The following is a 21816-nucleotide window of genomic DNA, read 5'->3' as shown; positions in this document are numbered from 1 at the left end:
TTCTGTGCCTCCATTTTTAAGGCAGCCGATCCGAGCGGCAAACCTGATGGTGGACACCACTGGTCAGGGCTGCAATCTGAAGAAGGAGTCCTATCAAGCATGAATGGCTTGTGGGAGTTACTGTGGGGACGGAAGCCTGCTGACTTCGACTGAGGATATAGTTGGGCAGTGGTCATACTTTGAGGCCTTTCTCGACCCCATTGACATACCTTCCATAGAGGCAGCAGAGTCCGAGGACAAAACGCAGACAGTTCTATTACCGTGGCTGAGGTATCTGGGGGAGTCAAAGCACTCCCAGGTGGCAAAGCTGTCTTGGCTGACACATCTCTTCAGCATTGGCTGGAAACCGCGACCCAGACCCAGATAAGCGGAAGAAAGTGGAATGGAATGGAATTATCAATTATTATTACTAACTTAGCCGTACGGGGGCCTAGTGGTTAGCATGTTGGCCACACAGTCAGGAGATCGGGAAGCTCTGGGTTCGACTCTCCATTGGGCATCTCTGTGTGGAGTTTGCATGTTCTCCCTGTGCGTGCGTGGGTTTTTTCCGGGGTTTACTTCGGTTTCCTCCCACATTCCAAAAACATGCATGTTAGGTTAATTGGTGACTCTAAATTGTCCATAGGTATGAATGTGAGTGTGAATGGTTGTTTGTCTATATGTGCCCTGCCATTGGCTGGCAACTAGACTTCGCCTCTTGCTTCGCCACTGGGATAGGCTCCAGCATACCCCCGCAACCTTAATGAGGGTAAGCGGCATAGAAAAAGGATGGATAGCTCTTTTTTCCCATTTTTGCCCCATTTTTGCTGTTGTTTTTTTATATTTTCCAAATATTTCAATTAAAAAAAAGATCTTCCTAAATTTTCTTTTCGCAATACTGCAACTTTTTTTTTTACATTATTCCCTTAATATTATAGTTTTTTTCCCAGCCTAATTTTCCAAAAAATTACAACTCTCATAATATTACAACTTTTACAATAATGATCTTTAATGTTTCAACCCTGCACCATTAAAATGACATCATTTCTCCCCATAATATTATGAGTTTATTCTCTTAAAACTGCAAACTTTTTCCTTGATAGAATATGACTTTAGTCTCGTAAAATTACAACTGTTTTTACCATTTTGTGCTGTTGTTTTTTTTAATTTTGCAACTATTTCAACTTTCTTCATGTAAATTGTCTTCTCATAATTCTAACTTTATTCCCATAATATTTAGACTTTATTCTTGTGACATTGTACATTTTTACACAACCCAATTTTCCTAAAATTAACACTTTATTCTCTGTTTTGTTTGTTTCTCATAATATTATGACTTTTTAAAAAAATGTATTTTTTTATATTTCAACTTTATGATACTAAAATACTGTTACGTTATTCTTGGAAAATTACAACTTTTTTGTCTTACTATCTTTACTTCATGTTTGTATAATTCCCACCGACTTTTTTTACTTTTGCTGGGTTTTTTTTCGTTTTCTTTCCCCCCGGCCGCACTTTGGACACCTCTGGTCTCTGGTTATCGTACAGCCAAACAGCGCAAATCAAAACATCCACGCCTTGGTGACTGTCTGGCCAGGGAATCCTTTAATCATCTTTATTATGTGTGAGTGTGCGTGTTTGTGTGTGTGTGGTTTATTTGTCCATTGAACACACACAGAAAGATGAACAACTCTGAGTGTTCTGTGTGCTTTTAAAAAAATGATTATTACGGCTGCAAAATTACACACCATGGGGCCAAAGAAAGTTGCAAGTAGCAGAACTTTGATAAAGAAGGTGAGAAACGCTAAGACAAAAAGCTGAACTGATGACTAATAATAACACTATTATCTAGAAACATATGAACAGCATTTTTCACATTAGCTTTTTTCCAAAATATTAAAAATATATAAAAATATCAAAGTGGCCCCTGCATCCTTTGATTTTTCAGTATGAGGCCCCAGGTGGAAAAAGCTTGCACACCTCAGGTTTAGCCTAACCAAGCTTGAAGTAATGATTACTACAGCTGTCGTCATCTTCAACACAAACAGGCCATAATGGCGCTCCTCTCTGCTGTGATTGTCGGCCATCTTGCAGTCGCTCTCTATCTGGCCCTCCATCACCTTTATTGCTGTTTGCGTCCTGTCTTCACGACATCTGGGCTTGTCTGTTAACTGCTACTTTGGGTTATTGACAAGTGCTGAGCTGTATAAAAGTGAGCTACCTCCACACACTCCTTTTAGCCCCTATAATCCTGGCTAGATTAAAGAAATTTGATGCATAAACCAAGCGCACCTCCATGCCAACTGGAGTTCAACGTGCCTCCCATTCTAATGCATCTAATGGCTGCACGTCCTTGTCCAACACTGAGCAAGATGTTGAACCCACAATTCATTTCACACTTGGTTAGCAAGTGAAAATGCTGTGTGGATGTAGCATATGGATGCACTGTGGCTTTGACAGAGCGTGTAAATACAACATTTAACAAAAGCATGCACGGTACGGGCACACTTCTTTCACGTGATTGCTCGTGAACACCCAGAAGCCCAACTTTCCTCTTCGCTAGCGCCCATTGACTTGAATGGAGTAAATCATCATTGTGTTTCAGAAGGAGATTGATGGCAGCGCTCAATGGTTTGGTCACCCATTCTATTTAAAAAGGCAGGTCAGTCAGCCAGTTAAAGGATCCGACCTTTATTGTGCCCATCTGACGTCTCTATTCATCATCAACAGGCCGCATCCGGCTGCAGTCACCCACGCGCACAAGCTCATTGTATCCCGCTCAAAGGTGACCGTGTTTTAGGGATATGTAGGGCAGGGGTGTCCAAAGTGCGGCACGGGGGCCATTTGTGGCCCATGGCTGTTTTTTAATTGGCCCACGGCGCATTCTAAAAAAGAAAAAAAACAGCAAAAATGGACAAATCTGTAGTAATTTTACAAGAATAAAGTCAAAATATGAATAGAAAAATGTTGTAATCTAACGAGAAAAAGTCGCACTTTAACGAGAATAACGTTGTAGTATTGTGAGGCAAATGAACGTTATTTTAGAAGCATTAAGTTGAAATGTTAAAGAAAAAAAAGTCGGAATATTATGAGAAACAAACACAGCAAAATAACGTTGTAATTTTTGGAAAATCAGGCTGAGGAAAAAGGTGTATTACAGGAATAAAGTCGTAATTACGAGAAAAAAATTTACAAGAAAACTGAAATAGTTGGAAAATTTAACAAAATTAACAGCAGAAATGGAAAAAAGCAGTTGTTATTTTGTGGGAATAAAGTCAAAATATGAAGAGAAAAAAGTCGTATTCTAACAAGAAAAAAGACGCAATTTTACAAGAGGAGATTATGAGGAAAAATGTCATTTTAGTAGCATCCAGTTGAAACTGTTAGTTGTTTTTTTTTAAAGAACACAAAAAGAACAACGTTATGAAAATAAAGTCAAATTATGAGGGGAATTAAGTCATAATCACGAGAAAAAAAAATTACAAGAAGAAAACTGAAATAGTTGGAAAATTTAAAAACTACAACAGCAGAAATGGGAAAAAAATGCTGTAATTTTACAAAACTAAAGTCTAAATATTAAGAAAAAAAAATTCAATCTTCTGAAAATAAACTCAATAAACTCAATAAACTCAATATATACATATATATATATATATATATATATCTAATACATATATTGTAATATTATGAGAAACAAACAAAACTTATAATATTATGGGAATAAAGTCAAAATATTATGGCATTAAAAATTCTGGGATAAAAAATGTACAAAAATTATTTAAGAAGAAATATTTATAAAATATTTTGTAAAATAAAAAATAACAGCAAAAACGTTATAAAAAGAGCAAAGAGTGAAGTTGATATGCATAAAAGGCTTTTTCACCTATGACAAAGCTACACTACACCTATCATAATAAACATGAATCATATTCATAACTTGAACATACACCACTGTGTGGCAGTGGGGCAGGAGGTACAGCAGGCTGACCCAGCTTCCTCCATCCCAGTCACCGCTGTTGTATCCTTGCCTCAAGTGCAGCAAGCACACACTGGTATATAAACGTGAATGAATGTTTGATGGTGATCGGAGAGGCCGATGCTGTGAATTGGCAGCCACGTTTCTGTCAGTCCACCCCAGGGCAGCTGTGGCTACAAATGTAATTTCCCACCACCAGTGTATGAGCGGAGGGAATAAATAATGGGTTCTCCGTGTAAAGTGCGTTGGGTGTCTCGGAAGGCACCATATAAATACAATCTATTATTATTATTATTATTATATGTAATACATACGCATATTTAAGTGTTCAGCTTTTCAGTGCTTCTAATGTTGAACAAAACTTAGTTATGATGACATGCCAATGCGATGAAGACCTATCGTGTCATTAACCAAACTACATTAACCAAAACTTTGATAAAAAATTATATAAAGATGAATAAATTTAATACTATCATAAGCATGAATGAAATATAAGCCCCTCTTTCTTGTTTGATTTTATTGTATTTTTTAAAAATAATTTCTGATATATATCTTCATTTATTAGAGCGTTGTCACATTCATACATTCACAATCCTTCGTGCAGTTGTCCCATTGGAATTTTGCGGCTTCACTCTATCACAGATTTTCAAAAATATATGAATTAATAAATTATGCTGTGTCATGGTTGAATGGTTGAGTAAAAAAACTAAAAGTATGCATATTTAAGGAAATGTTATCTTTTTTTTTGCCTAAATAAAACATTTTCAAGCGTAAAAGTGGCTAAATGAACTAAAACACAAATAAATACAAGACATTCAAGACTTGCATTCAAGACTCTTTCAATGCAATATTCTACACTGGTCACTAGGTGTCAGTAGGTGAAACACACAAGCAGAACTTCATAACTAGAAAAGCACTCGGAGATCGCAGACCTGCGCCAAGCGGCATAGTTCCCCCCACATTGTGATTTACACCATAAACTTGCATTGGTTATGTTTTTGGTTGGTTATGGTTTAATTTATTTAAACATACATAGAAGTTACATTGGAATACATCACATCTATCTATCTATCTATCTATCTATCTATCTATCTATCTATCTATCTATCTATCTATCTATGTACCATCTATATACCATCTATCTATATATAATCTACTGTATATATACCATCTATCTATATAAAACCCTTCACCATACACTACTACACTACACTACAATGGTCTACAGCCAATCAGGACGCAGAAAACAATGGGCGGTGCAGACAGACGAGAGAGGGAAGTGATCGACACTCAACTTCCCACGATGCAGTTCTTCTTAAAGCGCCAGGCTCGGCCTGTAACAGAGAGAGAGGGAGAGAAGAGACTCCAAGGTCACTTTTGGTGTCTCTCCGTTAGAGTTGGCGGGTTCCTGACAAGGCCTAGACAGTTTTAATTTCTCACTGGCTGTCAGGGGTGCGCATGTGAGACGGATATACTCAGAGGAAGATGTTGCGCTGACTTTTCTGTGTTATCTAAGCGGTATTCATTTCTCTGGTCTTATCTGTCTGTCAGTAATGGGCCTTCAGTGATGGCTGTCAGAAGATAGCGGTGGTGGATGGACTGCTTTGGAGCTGCGAGATGCAGCAAAGCATTCCTATAGATGCTGTAGATGTAGGAGAGGTTGTTTTAAGGGTGCTGGGGGTCATTTCAAACCCAGCTGAATTTCATTTTGACATACAATTTATGTCATATTTATCATATGGTACATTCAGAAGAAAATCTCACGGCGTACCACCACACGAAAGTGTTGTACCAATGGCAACAGCTTAATTATGTACCTCCCGCCATTTAGCGCAAGTGTGTCCAAACTTTTTCCAGCAAAGGCCACATAGTAAAAAATGAAAGCAGAAGTTATATACAGTTCAAGAAAAAAATCTCAGCTTTGTGATGTAGGTGAAAAAGTCTATTATTAGTATCAATTATTTCACTGTTTGCTCTTTGCTGTTCTTTTGGGTTTTTTTTCAAATATTTTAACTTTCTTCTGAAATAATCTTTATAAATTTTCTTTTGGTAATATTATGACTTCATTCCCACAATATTTACAATAAAGATTTTGTGAAATATACTACTTAATAGTCACATAATATCACTTTTTCCCCAATCTAATTTTCCGAAATGTACCACTTTTTGTTTTGTTTGTTTCTCGTAATAATGACTTTTTTTGAAATAACATTTTTTTTTTATTTTAACTCTGTGCTACTCACATGACATTTTTTATTTTTTTCTCATAATTTTATGAGTTTATTCTCATAAAATTACGACTTACGACTGTAAGAGTATGCCTTTTTTCCTTGATATTTTGACTTTATTTTCATAAAATTATAGCTGTTTTTTCCATTTCCGTTTTTTTTTTCAACAATTTCAACTTTCTTCTTGTAAATATTTTTTCTTGTAGTGAGGATAATTTGACTTCATTTTTGTAACATTATATTTTTTTCCCCAGCCTAATTTTCTTTATTTACAGATGGAAACTAGCAGCTGTGCTACAATCTGGCATATTTACATTTGCACTGTTTGCAGATGTTCATCAATATGCATTGTCTCCAATAAATACATAAATAAATACATTTGTTGTTTTGTTTGTTTAGAAAAAATAAAGTTTTGTTTTTTGTACTTTATGCTATTAAAATGTTTATTGTGTGTTTATTGTTTAATATTTGTTCTCGTAATATTATGACATTATTCTTCTAAAAGTAGATTAGATTGCAACTTTTTGTCCATATTTTAACTTCATTCTTGTAAAACTAATGTTGATTTTTTTTTTTTTTTTTTTTTTAGTTGGATACCAATGATCTAGCGGAAAAGCATTTAATAGTTCTGCCTCCCACCATACATCGCTGGAGTAGACAGACCAATAAAGATACATTATGTGTCGTAAATAAGTAATCATTTTCACACTAATTAAGTGCAATTTCATTATTTCCCGTGGCACACCTGGTTATAATAGGAATATAAATTGTGTCTTGCCTTCAGTCAAGCATGGTGGTGGTAGCATCTTGGTCTGAGGCTGCATGAGTGCTACCAGGGAGCTACGGTTCTTTGAGGGAAAGATGAACTCCAACATGTATGCCGACTTGTGAAGTACAACATGATCACAGTGACAGTACAGCATAAACGAATGTTGATGCGTCATTCATTGAGAAATGAGCGATTTTGTGAGGATGAGGGGCGTAGATAATGGATGGATGGATGGATATCAATGAAAATTGAAGTGAAGCGTGAATGGAAAGAGTCCTGTAGGTGGCGGGATTGTGCGTTACAAACACATACAGACTGTGCAATGTGCAGGGTATTGTAGAACTTTGTTACTGTAAGTAGTCTTCCTGTAATCCTGTTCATTGGGAAGCTGACCGACAAACCATAATAGTGAACCTGGGGCTGGTTGAGCTCGTTGGATGTAGAACTATTTCTGGGACTGTGCACCTTTGTCCTCATCCACACCAAAATGATAAGGGTTCTTGCTGAGACCATCTCTTACCTGCACAAAATGCCTTAATTTGTCTAACCTTCATAGAAGGGTCAAAAGTATACTGTACAAAAAGGAAGACGTTGCGAGCTTGTACAGTACAGTAGGTGCGCGGAAGCGGACAATATGTCAACATAAAATTGACATTTAACTGGCTGCAGGGCGTATGAACTCTTGGTGCTCACATTCTGTCAAGATGAAAAAGGAAAAGTGCCCTCAGATGACTTTACCACTCTTCACTTTTCTTCTCCGCTACGGCCAAGCACTGTTTGGGGAATTGGGGGAGACAAAAAGAAGAGAGGAGGAGTGGAGAGCCTGATAAGAGAGGCGGAGGAATGGAGTGTCAGCACTACTCTGGGTGGACTCCTGCTGTCTTCACTTTGGGGGAAATCCCCACTTGGCTCAGTCCCCATTGTAATGCAAGGAGAAGCTCAGTCAGGGGTCTTTGAAGTATCTCTGCGTTATTACATGGATGAACTCTTTTGCTGATATAAATTCACACATGTCTGAGGACAGGTTTTCTCTCTCAAACAAATACACATTTTTGCTGGCAATGTGTACACGGTTCACAGAGAGGCAAGCCTGGCAAAATGTTTGAGGAAAGGAGCCCTCCAACGCCCCCTTTTATTTGCACATTGTGCAGTGACAACATTCATCTGTACAGCTAGTCAGCTGACTTAGAAGTTGCAACGTACAGCAGGGGTGTCCAAACTTTTTCCAGCGAGGGCCACATGGTGAAAAATGAAAGGATACAACTTTGCCACTTTGATATTTTGTAACACATGTAGATATGCTAAGAAGTTATATATATTTCAAGAAAAAAGCTTTGTCATATAGATGAAAAAGCCTATTATTAGCATCACCTTCAGTTGACTTTTCTTATTTTTGCTGTTTTTTGTTTATATTTTCCAATTATTTCAGTTTTTTCATGTAAATTTCCCTCTCATAATATTTTTACTTTATTCCCACAGTAATAACCTGATTTTTCAAAAATTACAAGTCTATTTTATTTTGTTTGTTTCTCATAATGGCCGCACGGTGGCCTAATGGTTAACATGTTGGCGATCTGGAGATCGGGAAGACCTGGGTTCGATTCTCCCTTGGGCATCTCTGTGTGGAGTTTGCATGTTCTCCCCGTGCGTGTGTGGGTTTTCTCCGGGTACTCCGGTTTCCTCCCACATTCCAAAAACATGCATGTTAGGTTAATTGGAGACTCTAAATCAGGGGTGTCAAACTCATGCCATGGAGGGCCGACACACTGCAGGTTTTCTTTCCAGCCGGCCACTAAAGCAGGTGATTTTAATGATCAACACCTTCAGTTTGAGGGAAGGTGCTCATCAATTAAATCACCTGCTGAAGAAACTGGTTGGAGAGGAAACCTGCAGCGTCTCAGACCTCCACAGCACGAGTTTGACACATGTGCTCTAAATTGTCCATAGGTATGAATGTGAGTGTGAATGGTTGTTTGTCTATATGTGCCCTGCGATTGGCTGGCGACCAGTCCAGGGTGTACCCCGCCTGTCGCCCGAAGTCAGCTGGGATAGGCTCCAGCATGCCCCCGCGACCATAAAGAGAAGCGCTGTAGAAAATGGATGGATGGATGTTTCTCATAATATTACAACAAAACAACAACATATTTTTTTTTTAAATATTCCAACTCTATGCTACTAAAATTACTTTATTTTTCCATCATATATTATTCTTGTCAAATTGCAATATCATTTTTTTTCTTATTCAAACTTTATTCTCACGAAATTACAACTGTTTTTTTCATTTCTAGTGTTAATATCTTGACTTTATTTGTGTAAAATTACAGTTTTTTTTATTTCTGATGTTGTTTTTTAATTTTCCAACTCCTTCAACTTGCTTCTTGTAAATTTTCTTTGTGTAATATTATTATATAGACTTTATTCCCATCATATTTTGACCTTGTTACCATAATATACCTTTATCACCCCTAACTAATTTGTTTGTTTCTAAATATTAAGACTTTTTTAAAAGTATTTTTTCTTTAATATTTAAACTTTACGCTTCTAAAATGATGTTATTTTTCCTCATAATATTATGGCTTCATTCTCGTAAAATTACGACTTTTCTTATGGCTGCTGCTCCCAAATGTCCCCCGGCCCACACTTTGGACACCCCTGACATACAGTACATGTTTTTTTATAAACAGCCCTAACAATAATACAAACTCTAGCTTGTTTGCTCTGTTAGCACAGTTCGTTTGGTCATGTGTGAATGTAGTCCACCAAAACCCTGGACCGGACCACACAGGCGGACCGAGATCACCTGAGAGGTTGGTCTTGGGCTGCTTGCAAGTGGAGTCTAGTGCTGAGTGAGGCAAGTCAGTACGGTAGAGACTGTCCGAAAGCCTAACCACCTAACACTCAGAGCTACGCCCACGGCTGTCTCTGAACGGCACCACATGCACCCTATCAGGAGGACGGCCAGAAGCCCCCACGCCAACAAGGACGAGTGTGCTTCAAGGCAAGGACATTAGCCCCAACGCCATCTCTTTTCAAGTCCAGCCACGGATTCTCGACTGGATTGCCATCTGGGCTTTGACTCGGCCTTGGATTTCCCAATATTTTTCTGCCTCCATGTTCCGCATTTACCTGTTTTTGGCCTGCTGCTGAGAAGCATCCCCAAAACATGATGTTGCCATCACAGTGGCGGTGGTGTGTTTGGAGTGATCTGCAGTGCTTGGTGTTCGCCAAACATCGCGTCTCGTCTGATGGCCAAAAAACAACATTTTTGTCTCATCAGACACAAAGAACAAATTCCAAGCGAGATTTCATGTGAGCTTTTTTCAACAGAAGCTTTCTCTTTGCCACTCTCTCATACTGCTTGGACTGGTGAAGAACCCGAGGAACAGTTGCATGTACAGCGTGTGTCTTGGTGGCCCCCCCCACCAGTCTTCTTCCTGCCTGATCAATCACTTTGTAAAGATGGCCAACTCTAGGCAGAAAGATACCATATCCTTCCATTTCTTAGTTATGGATTAAAGTCAAATCTGTGGGATGGCCAGTGAGTCGTAAATCGTGTAGCCATTTCCTGTCCGATACTTTTTTGGGTTGTTCTTTTGTCTTCATGTTGCAATTGTAGAAGGAATACTAATGAACCAGAGACTGCACCTCCCAGACACAGGTGTTTTTTTGTTGTTTTTTTTACTATAACCGCTTGACACACATTTCAGGTGATCTCCATTTCTCTAACTGTGCCACTGCAGGTATCAATGGATCGCTGCTGAATTAGATCAGTCACTTGATGAAAATCCGTTTTCACAAAAACATGAAAGGACCTTTTTTGGGGGAAATTCTTATCAAAAAAAGACAAATCACATTGAACACGATGGCTGAAACATCCAAGTATGGTGAATACTTTTTATAGGCTTTGTAAACTAAGAGCATTATTTGCTCCGCTGACAAAAATACAAGTGTGAACACTAACCAAACCTCACTCAAGTGCATGCCGAGTATCTTTTTGAAATGTTTTGTCCAGACCAGAGTACCAGACTATAAGTGTGAACACACCCTGAGAGTACCCACGATGAGCCACAAATGTGCAAGGAGAGACCAAAATGGCATGAATTCACATTTTGCACTGTTGGATCTTAAAGGGGTTCTAGCTTCAATATAGAAAAAGAGGAAATGGGAGTGAAACTAAAAGTTTTTGGAGTATAACCATTAAAGTGAAATAGGCTGTTCATCAGCTGATCAAACGTTTAAGACCACACTGCCTTCGAAAGGCAAAATGTTGGCCAAAATGTGGATTGAAAATGATTTGGTGTCATGTATTCACACTGTCATGATTTCTTGATGGCAAAGGCAAAAAACGTTCTCTCGTTGAACGCGGTGGGATTGTTGAGCTGCATAAGCGAGCCCTCTCTCAGCACGCCATTGCTGCTGAGGTTGGCTGTCCGTCCGACCATCCTCGGCCCAAATGAAGGTTGTTACTGGTGCCGAGTGCAGTCCAGTAACCATCGGATCCCATCTGTCAGAGAAGGCTTTTATGAACAAAAAACACTCTCCTTCAACTCCACAAAATTGCCTGTTTGGAATTTGCAGGAAAGCACCAAACATGGGACATTGAAAGGTGGAAGAAAATTGTATTCTCTGATGAGAAAAAATGTAACATTGAGGGCTTCCAGTGTCACTGGCATGACAAGAAGATCCCACCTGAGATGTTTTGAGGGGGCGCCATAATGGTCCTTCAGGTTGTGCAGGGGCGTCAAACGGCGGCTGGCGATGTGGAGATGTTGCAGGGGGCATCCCTCATGACTGAAGGGCCTCGTCTGTGTGGTAATGACTGGCTTTTTCAACAGGACAACACTGCACTTCACAAAGGACTTCTTCCAGAGGAATAAGCTCACTCTTTTGGACCATCCTGCGTGTTCCCCTGATCTAAATCCAATTGAGAACATTTGGGGATGGAGGGTAAGGGAAGTTTACAAAAATGGACATCAGTTCCAGACGGTGGATGCCCTCCGTGAAGCCATCTTCACCACCTGGAGTAACATTCCCACTAGCCTCCTGGAAAAACTGGTATCCATCATCCCAAACTCACTTTTTAGCTGATTGACAAGAATGGCACAGCTACTTTTTACTCACTCCTTTTTTCAACATTTTATTTCTATTTTAGGGGGGTTTCAGGTTTTTTTTTAGCTCTGGTAGTAAACTTTTGATCAGCTGATCAAAGCCTATTTCACTTTAATGCTTGTCAGTATTCAAAATTGCAAATGCAATGGAGACTAGTTGAATGCAAACAGTGGATATGGTGAGGCAGGTTCTGCATCTGAAGACTTAGAGGCGACTCTAAATTCAGAACAGTATAAGAAGTGTTTAATAATTCACCAAATAGTTTCCTCTAGCTGTCCCTCCCTCCTCTCTCTCTCCCTCCCTCTCTCTCTTTCTCTCTCTCCCTCTCTACCGTTTGCAAGGTCAGTGCTAGTCTTGTGTCGTCACTTTCTCACAGAGACGCCGGGCTTTTACAGGTAGAAGGAGCTTGAGTGTGATTGTTTAAAAGGACCAGGATTGCAACTTGTAAGCAGCCTTTAAACGTACCACCACTCCACTCCATGAGGACGCGCGGAGGGTTGAAAGAAGAGTGAGCTCTGTCGTCACCCCTTTGGATTTGAAACCATCCTCCTTATTTATTTATTCACATTTCTCTCCTACGTACACACACGCACGCAGCAATGCCCGGACACAGATGTCCTCTTCCTCCTCGGGCTGTCTGTCATTTTGGTGGCCGAGCCGGCACCGCCAGCCGCCCTTAATAAGGATACATCTGACGCCGCCGCTGCTGCTGCTTTTGGGAGCCAAGTGGGATAGCTGTGAATTTGTTTACACTTTAACGATGTCCTGAGACGTGGAGAGGGGAATCTTACAAGATGATGACAGTGAGTAAAAAATTCAACACCGCTAGGCTGCGTGCATGCCGGGAAATGCTGTGTTGGTGTTCATTATGGCACGTATGGGCGTTTCTGTCACTGAATGTGAAGTGGAGGGGGTGGGTGTGAGGGTGTCGGGTTCATCTGGGGAGTTTTAGGGAACATTACATCATTACTGTACGGTGAATGACTCTGCAAATTAGGCTGAAATTAGCGAATAATGACAGGTGTAGTGCATACGTCACTCAGTGGGTTTTTGCAACGACACCCCCATCACCCCCCATTTTGGTAACAGGGGGGGCTCGGTGCAGCTGTCATTGTACATGCAGTCTTGTTTTGTTGGCTAAACAAAATCCAGGCTGTGTTTGTGTGCATGGTGTTCGTTAATCCCGCCGCGGATCAGCTTTACGGCTCCAGGATGCCGTCTTGCAGCGCCTCCCCCCCCTTCACCCTCTCCCGCCCTATGCCTCTCTTTCTCATAAACAGGCACTTTAACTGATTGCAATATTGCACTGTAGTTTCATGTGACCATCGTGCTCATATTTTCAAGCCGCTTCTGTTCTGAGTCGGCACAAATCGGATTATCACTTTTTGTGTGCGCGTTGAAAGCATTGCAAAAGCGGTCTTCTCACTTTTTGAGAGCCAAAAAAGCCGGGTTGATTTATTGTTTTTGCAGCACATGCATGAAGGCATACACGTCCAAGAGGAGGGGAGCACCATATAGGCACTGGGTGACTGTGTGGTGCGGTTCATGATCACCTCGGTAATGTTTTCAGCACAAGAATATGCTGCCTTGCTGTACGTACAATGTGACAGCCGCCCTATTTGTGCTGTAAAACGTTAACTGCCGAACATGAGTGAACCCTGAGCTTGTTTTCTCACCAGGGATCCACCCATGTGGAGGTTTTGTGTGACATTTTGCAATGCTTTCATGACAATTATCAACAATATCTATATGGGCAATTCGCGTTTGCACTCTCATCTCAAAAATCTGGCCTTGCAACTTCGCAAAACAGCAAAATGAAAGGATGCAACTTTGCCACTTTGGTATTTTGTAAAGCAACACATGTAGCTAAGCTAATAAGATATATATATTTCAAGAAAAAACTGCATATCAGTTTTGTCATATAGGTGAAACTTTACCTTCGGTCTTTGCTCTTTCTCATTTTAGCTTTTTTTATTATTATTTTCCAACTATTTGAACGTTCTTCTCGTAATATTATGGCTTTATTCCCATAATATTTTGTCTTTATTCCCACAGTAGTGGGACAACTTTATTCTGTTATTCTTATGCTGTTATTCTGTGTTCCTCATAATATAACTTAAAAAAATTCCAAATATTTCAACTGTCTTCTACTAAAATTAGATTATTTTTCGTCCTAATATTTCGAGTTTATTCTCGTAAAATTGTGACTCTTTTCTCTTCACTTTTGACTTAATAAAATCACAGCTGTTTTTTTTTCACTTGTGTTGTTTTTTTTTAATTTTTCAACTATTTCCACTTTCTTCTTGTAAATTATTGACTTCATGTTTAATTTTCCAAATACACACATATGTATCTATATTAAATTTGTAATGAAATGTTTGTAAAATTGTGACTTTTTTCTCTTAATATTTTGACTTTATTGTCATAAAATTAAAGCTGTTATTTCTATTTGTGCTGTTTTTATTTCAATTTTCCAACTATTTTAACTTTTTTCTTGAAAATTTTGTTCACTTAATATTACGACTTTATTCCCATAATAGAAAACATTTTCCGCCATAAAATTTTTCAAAAATTACAACTTCATTTTGTTTGTTTGTTTGTTTTGTCATAATATTACAACTAAAAAAAGTTTTTTTTCTTGAATATTTCAACTGTATGCTACTAAAACGATGTTATTTTTCCTCATAGTATGACACCCGTGTTCTGTTATGACTCTTTCATGGAATTATGACGTTTTCTCGTTAGATTACAGCTTTATCTCTTCATATTTTGACTTAATTATTGTAAAATTCCTGCTGATTTATCCTTTTTTTTCCCATTTCCTTGTTAAATTATATTTTTGGAATGTGCCACAGGCCAATAAATAAAGCAGCAAATGGCCCCCGGGCTGCACTTTGGACAGCCCTGGTTTAGATGCAATAAAAGGAGAAATGCATTTCAGAATATTAGAAGGTGTTTCCACAATTTTCTACATTTAAAGCAGCTTTTATCACATTGCTAAACTCGTCGGAAATAATGACTAATAATATTTTTTAGAGTGTGACATGCTTTAATGACAAATATCAACAACGTATGCATGGGCAATGCAGATGTACAAGGCCATGAGGTACACAGCACATCTCTGCGTTTGCTTAAAAAAAGTTGTGCCAGTGTACCTAATGTACTGGCCGGCGTGCAGTCCCCAAAGACCTGATGTATACTGGTAAGAAATTATGACTAACCCAAAGACTGATGTATACTGGTAAGAAATTATGACTAACCCAAAGACTGATGTATACTGGTAGAACTTATGACTAACCCAAAGACTGATGTATACTGGTAAGAAATTATGACTAATCATATATTGATGGTGTCACCTGCGAGAGGTCTTCATGTATCATTTCTTTTTCTGAGTGTCGTAAATTTACGGTTGCGCTGCAAGAAATGTGCCGCCTCCCTGACTGATGGTCAGGTCAGGTGGAGATCTCTTGTAAACAACGCAGACATTTTCATTACCTGTGAAGTAATCAGTCATGCCGTGATTGCACGGGGGGAGCACACACAGTCAAGGTTACACACAAGAGCTCGGGTTCATGTCAGTGTGTGTGCCAACATGTCTGTCACTCACCAGAAACCATTGTAGCGCTCTACTTTTGTGCCTGTGGGCCGGCCATACTGTGAGATGAAGCTCGTGATCAGTGGTCCAAAAGATGCTGTAGATCTGCAACATTATGAGCAGACAGGAAGTCCATGCCGGACAGGAAGTGCTATGAGAGTTCCAGATTTGACGAAGGATGTAGTCTTGTTATTCTTTTTTCTGTTTTTTTTTCACTCACAGAAAAGGATGATTGGTCTATCAGGATGCAGTGTAACTTCTCTACTGCTTTTGTACGCTTGTTAACTTTGCTGATACTGAAAAAGGCACAAAGAGTCCAGCAATTACAGTAGTCTTGTTTGGTACATTAGCACAGATGGTACCTTGTACCCTACTGTCTTGTCAAAGGTGTTTTTTTTACCTGACGTTTACAGCTCGGGAACATATTTTATGTCAGTATAAAACACTGCTCTAGTTTGGACACATCTAGAGTCCTCTATTGCTTTTGTACCATTGACACTTGACTTTTGGGAGTGCAGTCGTCCTGCACCCACCACACTTCGAATTTCGCGGCTTCACTCTATGATAGTTTTTCCAAAATATATTAATTAGTAATCAGTAGTAGTGTCAGTATCAGCAACTCCAAGTCCGAGTCCATGGTTCTCGCCCGGAAAAGGGTGGCGATGAGATCGTGCCCCAAGTGGAGGACTTTAAGTACCTCGGGGACTTGTTCACGAGTAAGAGAAGGATGGAATGTGAGATGGACAGACGGACTGGTGCGGTGCCTGCAGTGAAGTGGACTCTACCTCGGCCCGTTGTGGTGAAGAGGGAGCTGGAATGAAAGGCAAGGCTCTCAATTTACAAGTCGATCTACATTCCTACCCTCGCCTATGGTCATGAGCTTTGGGTCGTGACCAAAAGGACGCGGGTACAAGCGGCCGAAATGAGTTTTCTCGTTTAGAGATAAGGTGAGAAGCACTTTCATCCGGGAGAAACTTGGAGTGGAACCGCTGCTCCTCCTCATTGAGAGGAGCCAGATGAGGTGGCTTGGGCATCTGGTTAGGATGCCCCCCCCGGACGCCTCCCTGGGGAGGTGTTCAGGCCACGTCCGACCAGAGAAGACCCAGGACACGTTGGAGAGACTGTCCCTCAGCTGGACTGGGAATGCCTCGGGATCCGCCAGGAAGAGCTGGACAAAGTAGCTGGGGAGAGGGAAGTCTGGGCTTCCCTGCTTTGGCTGCTGCCCCCGCAACCCGACCTCGGATAAGCGGTAGAAGATGGATGGATGGATTAAATAATAAATCATGCTTTTTCTTGGTTGATTACGGTCTATTATTAGTCAAAAATATGCATATTTAATACAATTGTACATATTTTTGGCCTTAATTAAGCATTTTCAAGCACAAAAATGGCTAAACGAACTAAAGTACAAACATAAGGCATTCAGAAGATGCATTCAAAGACGCAGCGACTATGTCGTATTCTACACTGGTCACTAGGTGTCAGTCATGGTACTGTGGTGTTTGGTGACATACTCAAGCACCAGGCTCGATCGCACAAAAGGCACAATAATCCCTAATAAGAACACGAGTGGCTGTTGCGGCCATAACTCATGCCTAGCTAAACCTCAACTCTGAATCACTGAATCACTCTCTGTCCACCCACCACTCCCCTTTCCTGGCACCGGAACACATTTACAGCAACACACACGGGCACAAGTCTTATGTATGTTTAATATGTCTTATTTTCTCTTATTATGTCTACTATAGTGGGTAATATGAGTGTAAACGTGACTATGGGGTGTTATTTTATGTCTACAGGGCTGTAATAATGTTAAAAATGATTTAGGAGGTCATGAACAGTTTTTTTAATGCTCTAACTGAGAAAATATTACATTTAAGGAATCCTACTTTGCGGAAATCACAGAACCAATTAATCGCGATGAACGAGGGATTACAGTATCTTTGTACCTTTTTGGCCCAAACAGTTACGTTGGAATCCAGTAATTATCCCCATGGAGTACATTTGTCAAAACATGCACGTCTGCTGTGTGGTCTGTGCTATTACTTTTCTCTCAAATACAATTTGTTTGATGCCAAGTCGGATTGACTTGCAATTACTCACAATGCGCTCTGCACAACACCCAGTGTAACTGTAGGAGTGTTTATCCGGATCATCATGAAATGTGGCACTCACCTTTAGGGGACTGACAAACACATGTCTGTAAAATTTGTCTGTAAATCTGTAAATCTGTAAAACTAAATCTGTAAAACTAATTAGTAATTGTCCGTCAGTCATCGACCATTTGTCTGATGATTATAAAGCTTTGAGGGTATCTGAATTTGATGTCTGCTAACATGTCTTCCAAAGCTATTTGAGCACAACCCCTGGGGGGGCGGCTCATGTCATTTACAGTCATGACTGTGCATCCTTTCCTCTGCCCTGTGTCTAACACTATATGGCCTCTCTTCTGACATTGCAGGATTACCGGGAGGATGGCATGGACTTGGGGAGCGATGCATCCAGTCGCTCCAGCTCAGAGTCCAACTCCAACAAGGTTACTCCCTGCTCCCCTTCTCCTGACCTGGCCACGCTGGATGGCTACAAATCATCCCCTTCTCTGGACCTTGTCACCCTAGAGGACTATGAGGAGGACGAGGACTACCAAGAGTACAAGAAGAAAGTGATAGAGGAGTGGGAGAGTGAGTACGGAGACGACTGCGCCTCCCCACAGGCTCCTGGTCAGGAGGAAGGCGGAGGAGGTGTCACGGGACCCGACGAGGTCAGCGAGGGCTACAGGAAGAACAGCCACAGCCTCAGCGAAGAATTACAGGATGTGAAGACTGTTCCGCCCCTCCCGGCCCCCAGCAGACGCACTACCACCTCCATCACCGCCGTCCCAGAGGAACTTAAACAAAATGGAAATCTGATTTTGCCCCGCAGCAACCAGCTCCACTCCCCTGGTACACCACAGGGGGGTTTCACAGGGACTGCCAAGCGCAGACACCACAGCTTCAGTCAAGGCAGGGGGAACCACAGCACTGGCAGGGGCAGCAGTGGAGTAGACAGTGCCGGGACGGTAGGATGTATGGGGGGTTACAGACAGGAGGACAGCGTCGAGGAAGAGACTCTGCCCACCATGGACTGGGCAGCGCTGGAGAGGCACCTGGCAGGGCTGCAGTGCCGAGAGCAGGAGAACCAAAACCTCAATCACAACCAGAACCACAACGTGGGCAAGACCAGCTACACCTCAGTGAGTGTGCTTTCTTTTTCCATGCATGAAGTGTGTATCACAGACTTTTCCTTCTGTGTTTCCAAGCTGTGGTGGGCTGCTTTAATCCGACACTTATCTGTGTCAGATGGACTCCAGATACACATGGTTGGGTTAGCTGGAGTGAAGAACAGGGATTAGAGAGCTAATGTAGCGCTAAGCTATGTGGTCCGGCTATTAACCTGACCGCCATGGAAGTTGGGGCCGCACAGCTGGAGGGAAGGGAAGGCTGCGGGAATGCTGTTGCTCCGTGTGTCTGTATAAAGGCATCAACAGGAAATAAGTGAGGACCTGATAAAACTGACAGGTTTGGTCTTTGTGTGATGAGCATGATCTTAAAGTGAAAGGATGTCACTTCGGCAAAAGCTTTGGGACATTGAGGAGAGTTGCGGTGCAGCAGCATCCTTTCTCTGTAATATTGTGGAGTTTGTCTGGAAGAATGAAGAGTCAGAACTTAGCCCTGTTTGGTGAATTTATGGAATAATGTAACTGTTGGTCGGCACAAGGTAACAATGCAGGGGTGTCCAAAGTGCGGCCCGGGGGCCATCTGTAGCCCATGACCCGTTTTTTTAAATGGCTCGTGGCACATTCTAAAAATATAATTTGACAAGAAAACAACAAAAAAATGGAACATGGTCATTTCAATTTGAAAAAAATTGATACAAAATTTGTAATCTAACAAGAATAAGTTGTATCTTTGTAGGTCGTACAGGAGTTGTCCATCGAGGGAAAGGCTTCTTGAGACGTCATCTGTACTTCTGTGAAGAAGGTGTCGGACGTTTCGCTCCTCATCCGAAGAGCTTTGTCAGCGAACTACCAGGCTACCAGCACTTATTAGTTCGCTGACGAAGCTCTCCGGATGAGGAGCGAAACGTCCGACACCTTCTTCACAGAAGTACAGATGACGTCTCAAGAAGCCTTTTCCTCGAAGAATAAGTTATAATTCTTAAGTCTTAATATTATAAGGAAAAATAAGCAATCATTTTAGTAACATAACTTTGAAATAGTAAACAAAAAATACATTATGTTTTTAAAGTCATAATATTATGAGAAACAAACAAAAAAGTCGTAACTTTTGGAAATGAGGTTGTGGAAAAAGTTATAATATGGTAACAAGGTCAAAATATTACTGGAATAAAATAATAATATTATGCAAAGAAAATTGATAAGAAGAAGGTTGAAATAGTTGGAAAATTTAAACCAACACCAGCAGAAATGAACAAAACAGCCGTAATTTTACGAGAAATACGGTCAAAATATTCCGAGAAAAGAGCCATATTCCAACAAGAAAAAGTTGAGATTTTCCAAAAATAAACTCATGATATCATGAGGAAAAATAACGTAATTTTAGTAGCACAGAGTTGAAATATTTTTGTTTAAATATATGTTGTTATTTTTTAAGTCGTAAAACTATACGAGATAAACAAAATAAAATAAAGTTGTAATTTTGAAAACATTAGGTTGGGGAAAAGTTATAGTATTGTGGGCATAAAGTCAAAATATGATGGCGGTAAAGTCATAATATTACAAGACAAACATTTACAAGAAGCTAAAATATTTAAAACATGTAAAAAAAAAACAGCAAAAATGAAATAACAGGCTTTTTCAAGACAAAGTTGAGATGCAGTTTTTTCTAGAAATATATCTAACTTCTTAGCATAGCTACATGTGTTGCATTACAAAATATCAAAGTGGCAAAGTTGCATCCTCTCATTTTTCACTATGTGGCCCTCGCTGGAAAAAGTTTGGACACCCCTGTAATAACGTATCATCTTACACTGAGAAATGACAATTGAGCCAAAAGATTTGAACTTTTTGCACCGAAGAAACTGGAAGCATGTACTGTATATTTGTTGTCATGGTCATGTGGTGCTTCTACCAGTAGATGGCAGTGTTGCATTGGCAGGCCAGCAGAGAGGCGGAGAGGCCCGTGTTCCTGCCACAAGAACTGCAGGTTTTTATGGCTTAGCTTCAGTCTCCTGAGACCAGTTAGTTTAAATCCCAAACCCAAGTAGATTTGTTTTCTCTACGGCTGCAAAAGGATGTCATCTAAAATGAAGAAGCACGATAAATACATTTGTACACACAGCGCTTGCATGCAGTGCAAATAAGCACTTTGTGATGTTGAATGGGTCGTTTGAATGCAGCAGCAGATCTGCGCTCCTTTTGCTATGCAAAGACCTTTTTCTTTCCTCAGTGCACGCTGACAATGGCTGCAGCCAGTGCCATTGTGTGTGCGTGTGTGTGTGTGTGTGTGTCAGACTCCTGCCTCCCTGAGGCATGTCAGGAATGCAGTGGGAGAAGTGAGGAGGGGGATAAGAGAGAGGAAAGGGAGCGGAAAGAAGAAGATGATATCTTTAAGGTTGGAGTAGTTCAGCCACGTGGCTCAATTTGTGTGACTTGCTGCCCCTGTGGAAGGTTGGCTCATGGAATGCTGTAATTAAAGGAATGCTCGCCTCTTTTTCTCGTATATCCCATGTGGTATCGTTGACCTTCATGGAGGGAAACCTCCAGAAAGAGAGGCTTCATCACCACACAAGACAAACCAGATAGAGATGTTCTCAGCCTCCTGGTGCACACATGAGCAGAACAAGTCTTTTTCCAGCCCCCATGTCACCCAAACAGGTCATACTTTGAACAGTGTGATGCTGATAAGCAACTGGAGTCAACCACCTGAGCCACCTGTTCTTTTTTTAAAGTTTTCTTGTTAAATTATATTTTGTGCCATAGATGGCCCCCGGGCCGCGCTTTGGGCTAAATGATAGTCAAAGACAGAATGACACCGCTTGTTTTTAAGAACGTCTTGCAAAAATGTTCGTCAAAGATCCTCTATTTAAGTGGTTGTCAACAGGTTTGGATGCGGAACCCACCATCACACTTAATTACAAGCGGCTGTTGTTCACTCAAACT

At 40.5% G+C, this 21816-nt stretch overlaps 1 protein-coding gene across 2 annotated transcripts in view; it reads left to right on the top strand.

The window, feature by feature from the left end:
• The window catches only part of schip1 (schwannomin interacting protein 1), a 369798-nt gene that overhangs the window by 285394 nt on the left and 62588 nt on the right, over nt 1-21816 (top strand). The window contains exons 1-2 of one of the 2 annotated variants that reach the window (XM_054793943.1): nt 12415-12864; nt 18118-18888. In XM_054793943.1, the coding sequence (XP_054649918.1) occupies nt 12856-12864; nt 18118-18888 (780 nt within the window). In that variant the 5' untranslated portion in view covers nt 12415-12855. Of the gene's footprint in view, nt 1-12414; nt 12865-18117; nt 18889-21816 lie in introns of those variants that run through there. The other variant, XM_054793942.1, reaches the window with a different exon arrangement.

Source organism: Dunckerocampus dactyliophorus, chromosome 12 (assembly GCF_027744805.1).
Source record: "Dunckerocampus dactyliophorus isolate RoL2022-P2 chromosome 12, RoL_Ddac_1.1, whole genome shotgun sequence".
NCBI lineage: Eukaryota > Metazoa > Chordata > Actinopteri > Syngnathiformes > Syngnathidae > Dunckerocampus > Dunckerocampus dactyliophorus.
Note: the sequence above shows the minus strand (reverse complement) of the source record. Positions and strands in the feature narration are given on the sequence as shown.